The sequence below is a fragment of the Populus euphratica genome, unplaced genomic scaffold, assembly GCF_000495115.2.
Source record: "Populus euphratica unplaced genomic scaffold, PopEup_1.0 scaffold140.1, whole genome shotgun sequence".
NCBI lineage: Eukaryota > Viridiplantae > Streptophyta > Magnoliopsida > Malpighiales > Salicaceae > Populus > Populus euphratica.
In genome coordinates this window covers 427,343-432,388 of record NW_011500028.1, presented here as the reverse complement: position 1 = coordinate 432,388, position 5,046 = coordinate 427,343, and the positions used below count along the sequence as shown (strand labels likewise).

Sequence of the window (5,046 nt, the reverse complement as noted above, 5' to 3'; positions counted from 1 at the left end):
TTAATATTTTTTTAATGTTTTTAGATTATTTTGTTAGGCTAATATTAAAAATAGTTTTTAAAAAATAAAAAAAATAATATTTTAATATATTTTTAAGTAAAAAATATTTTAAAAAATAATCACAACTATACTATTACACAGGCTATATAAAGAAAAACATGTTACACCCTCTTGTTGAATTATAATTTTGTAATTTTTTTAGATTATTTTTTTGTTTTTGAATTATTTTGATTTGTATATATTAAAAATATATTTTAAAAACTAAAAAATATTTTAAATAATTAATAATTGATGTAATAAATTTAGAGCTCAAAAACCTAATGTAGATTACGTGTTTTATTGAATTGGAAAAGATATTAATTTGCTAGAACATGATGGATATTGTTAAATTTTTAATGATTTCAAATAATATAAGAAAACATGACTAGATCAACACCAATAATTTTTTTAATAAATAAAAAAATAATTTTAATAAAAATAATTGATTTAATAACTTTTTTCCAAACCCAACCGAATTTAACAACTACGGTCTGTCTTCTGCATGGTTCACCCAGTTAAGAAATATGGTTAACATTAACTAAAATACAAAATTTCCTTTGATAAATTGCCTAAGACTTGCATCGATAGATTATCTATTTTAATCCTTCTGTAGAAAACAAAAAAGAGTACCTATCTATTCTGTGTCCCACCTAAATGGAAATCTTGAACGAAACCTCCAGTGTTCTAACATAAGCAGTCTACCACGTGGTCGGAAACGGAAGACTGACTGACTGCCACTCTCTCTCTCTCTCTCTCTATATATATATATATATATATATATAGACGTAGATGTATCTATCTATCCATCTATCTATGTCTTACAGACTCTCACTTTCCATGTCTGCTGCCTCATGCCTATATATACATTCCTCCATCACGACATAACTTTTATTCTCTCTGTGTTTGTTGTTTTCACCTTTGAAAGCTTCAGATCTCTCTCCCCTCCCCTCTTTCTCTCTCTTTCTCAAGAACAAGTGAGAAATATCATCAAAATTCAAATAAGCTGACCCCTTTTTACCCGGATTTTCTTTCCCATAACTGGTTTATCCACAAGTCAAGGTAACACTCCCTTCTGATTTTCTTGGGATTCTTTTTTTAATTTTCATTGCTGTCTCTGTAACTTGATTTGCTGCAATGGTAAATTTTTGGTCCCTTTTCATTCTTGATGACAGCGTTCTAAAGTTGTGGTCTTGGCCATTTTTGGGTCTTGATTACATGGTGGCTATCATGGTAATGTGATTATTGTTATCTTTTTAAGACCTTTTCTTGAAAATTGTTTTTGTAGATCATTTTTGGCTATCATGGTAATGTGACCGTGTGCTTGTTTAGAATTTTGGGTTTGATTCAAGAATTTATTTTTGGTTTGCAAAATGTTTTCTTTTTTTGGTTAAAGGGTTTTGCAGATCCATGGAGTTGTTTTCTGCTATGTTAAATTCTTCTTCATAGTTAAAATCTTGCCCTGTTTCTATAATTTGAAACCTCTAGCTTGTTCTTATTGTGATGTGGTATTGGACTATTGGTATTTCTATTATTTACCTTGTTAGACAATGCTAGGAGGAGAGCATGAGTGTTCTGAGATTTCTGCATTGGTTTAAACTTCTGTGTATTGCTTTTGTTCGAACAGGAATTAAGATAATACAGATTACTGGAAACCCTTCCCTTCTTGAATGGGGATATCCTCTTCCTGCCCATTTTCCAAGTACAGTGATGTGGATACTGGCTTGGAATCTGTTATTGTGAAGTCTATTAGCTTTGGAGATGATGAAGCCAAAACTCCAGTACGGTTGATTAGTTTTGGTGATCAAGATTTTGAGCCTGCAATATCGAAATCTTTACGTTCTGGGAAGATGGTAGTGGAAAGATCAGTTAGTTTTAAAGGTGGGGAATTGGAAAGAATGATGTCTATTAGAGCTTCTCCACTGGACAAAGAAGAAGATGCCTCCACAAAGTCCGTTAGTATAAACAGCCAAGAGATGGATAACCAGCCCCTAATGTCAGATGATGGTTTAGAGATGATTCGAAAGTCGGCAATTTTTAATCCCAAAAGCCCCAAACACGAGGCTGCTGTAAAATTGCAGAAGGTGTATAAAAGCTTCCGAACCAGGAGAAAGCTTGCAGATTGCGCAGTTCTTGTTGAGCAGAGCTGGTATGTATCTATTGATAAGTACTACTAATCCTGGTCTTTTTTTTTACAAAAAATGTAAGGATGTACAACCTTGTTCTAACAAAATTAGTTGTTATAATCTCAGGTGGAAACTCTTAGATTTTGCAGAGCTCAAGCAGAGTTCTATTTCATTCTTTGACATTGGGAAACATGAATCTGCCATTTCTCGATGGTCAAGAGCAAGAACAAGGGCCGCAAAGGTCGGAAAAGGTTTATCAAAGAATGACAAAGCACAAAAACTTTCTTTACAACACTGGCTTGAGGCGGTAAGTCAAATAAAGGGTTTCTATGGAAATGATATTAGTTAATCATTGCTCTTCGACCACTCTTACTGGTTCTTAATCTTTATTATATCTTGTTTAAAACAGATTGATCCACGGCATCGATATGGGCATAATCTTCATTTCTATTACCTTAAATGGCTTCAATCTAAAAGCAGAGAACCCTTTTTTTACTGGTAAGAGTCTTTGATCAATTTTACTTAGGTATTTAAAATTTTGATACTGGACACCATGGATTCGAAGTTAAACTTGCATATGCAACTGCAGGTTAGATATAGGAGAAGGGAAGGAAGTGAATCTTGACAAATGCCCTCGTTCAAAACTTAAACAACAGTGCATCAAGTATCTCGGTCCGGTGAGCTTTCACCTACACTTTTGTGCTCAGCTCTTTATTTAGTAACCCAAATGCTTTAACTGATAAACATTTAACATTACAGATGGAAAGAAAGGCCTATGAAGTTGTTGTCAAGGATGGGAAACTCGTCTACAAAGAGTCAGGGGAGCTTCTCTACTCCACAGAAGATGCTAAGTGGATTTTTGTTCTCAGCTCATCTAAGACCTTGTATGTCGGCAAGAAGATGAAAGGCAAGTTTCAGCATTCTAGCTTCTTGGCTGGAGGAGTTGCAACTGCTGCTGGTAGATTAGTTGTTGATGGTGGAGTTCTTAAGGTATAACTATAACATATCCTTTCATTGCATTGATGCAAAATCTCTTGTTTTGTTTAATGGTCTTCTGAGATGCAACATATATGTTAACAATGGCTTCTTTCTATTTTTGACAGGCGGTTTGGCCTCACAGTGGTCATTATCGGCCTACAGAAGAAAATTTTAAGGACTTCCTTTCATTCCTCAGAGAAAACAAAGTCGATCTGACAGATGTGAAGGTAAAAAAATCTATAGCGTTTTTATTCTTTGGTTATGATGTCAATTATTATTGTAGTGATAAGAGCTATAAGGTCATTCGCTGAGCCTTTTATTTCCCTGATATTGCAGACATGTTCCACGGATGAGGAAGATGACGTCCTTTACAAACAAAGAAGCTGCAAACATCTTAGAAACAACTCATCAGATGAGGACTTGAGTCATGCAGTGAATGATTTAGAAACTGAGGAAGTTCAAGACTTGACTCCAGAAAATACCTATTCTGTCGATGAAAAGACGTCTTCTGTGTTGGAACAGCAGAAGCCAAGGCAGCTCATCAACTTTGGTAGAAAATTGACTAATCTTGAAGTGCCAGAAAGGTGTGAATTGGTTGAGAGACTGAAAAGCACAGAACAGCATTCCTCGGAGCCAAATCATAACATGTTTGATGAAGAACTAGAAGGGAACGACGCGGAAAAGATTCCCGATGAAGCAATCATGGAAAGGATTAATTCTAAGAAAGGAATTACGTCATATCAATTGGGGAGTCAAGTGTCTTGCAAATGGACAACAGGAGCTGGACCTCGGATTAGCTGTGTCAGGGACTACCCTTCAGGACTCCAGTTCCGGGCTTTGGAGCAAGTGAACTTGTCTCCAAGAAGCACTGGTTTACTTGCTCGTAAGGCATCCACACCGACTATTTTGGCGTGGAATGAGACCACCTACAGGCATACACCAGTGTCAGCAGGATAAAAAATTGTGGCAAGGAAGGCTTCCCGTTCTTAAAACGCACTCATTGCCTCCTGGGAAAGTGAATCATTGGCTTCGGTAGAAGTAGTTCCTAGTTGATTTTTCTTTTCTGTGAATAGAAAAGATGATACAGGAAATCTTTCGTGTTCCTTTTCATTTCTTTTCCTGGTGAAATCAGTTATACAGTTTCTTTTTTTTCCCTTCCTTTTATAGGTATAATCTTGTTCAAGTTCGAACAAAAATTGTAAACTCTTTAGGGTTTTCAAACCCTTTAATACAAAAGAAAATATGCATTCATTCTTTCCATCACCTGGAGCAGTCAAATTATAGCATTATCTTTCTGGCTTATAAAAAACGGAAAACAAGTCATTTATTTTGGTCATTCATTGGGTTAGTGTTAGTATAGTGACATAATAGTCATATAACATGCGCTCCGCGTAGGGGAATAATACATCGCAATTACGTTCAAAATATAATGAAATTAGAATCCTATGCCCATATCTTATCGATCGATTAAATATCTCATTGTTTTAATATATTATTTAATATATTTTAATTTTAATATTTACAAAGTGATTTTTTCCAGGATGTATTAAATCTTAGGCTTCCTAACATCTTAATATTTTTAGTTAGGAAAAAAATGATATGACCGGCAGTGCAAATGATTTTTTTTTCCTAAAGTATTTTTTTAAAATGTTCAAAATAAATATTAAGATGGTGGGATATTAAATAATATATTTATAAAAAAAATAGAGCAACTAATTTAATTTAATTTAATTTAAAATCAAACTCCCTTTAAAAAAGGTATAAATTTAACAAAAAATAAATTTAAAATTTTGATATAAAGTGGGTTATTTTTAAAATTAGTAAAAAACAACGGAGTATAGCCCCCTAAAAATAAGTTAAAAAATTAGGCAAATTTTCAAAATTTAGATTAATTACTAAACTGTGG

The 5,046-nt window shown here is 33.8% G+C and overlaps 1 protein-coding gene across 1 annotated transcript; it reads left to right on the top strand.

The window, feature by feature from the left end:
• Window positions 1–839: 839 nt before the first annotated feature.
• Window positions 840–4,398, top strand: LOC105142332 (uncharacterized). The gene is made up of 8 exons (XM_011049911.1): window positions 840–1,098; window positions 1,664–2,185; window positions 2,289–2,469; window positions 2,572–2,660; window positions 2,752–2,839; window positions 2,922–3,152; window positions 3,266–3,367; window positions 3,477–4,398. The coding sequence occupies exons 2-8, from the start codon at window positions 1,707–1,709 to the stop codon at window positions 4,095–4,097; spliced, it is 1,791 nt and encodes a 596-aa protein (XP_011048213.1). The 5' UTR covers window positions 840–1,098; window positions 1,664–1,706; the 3' UTR covers window positions 4,098–4,398.
• Window positions 4,399–5,046: the final 648 nt, after the last annotated feature.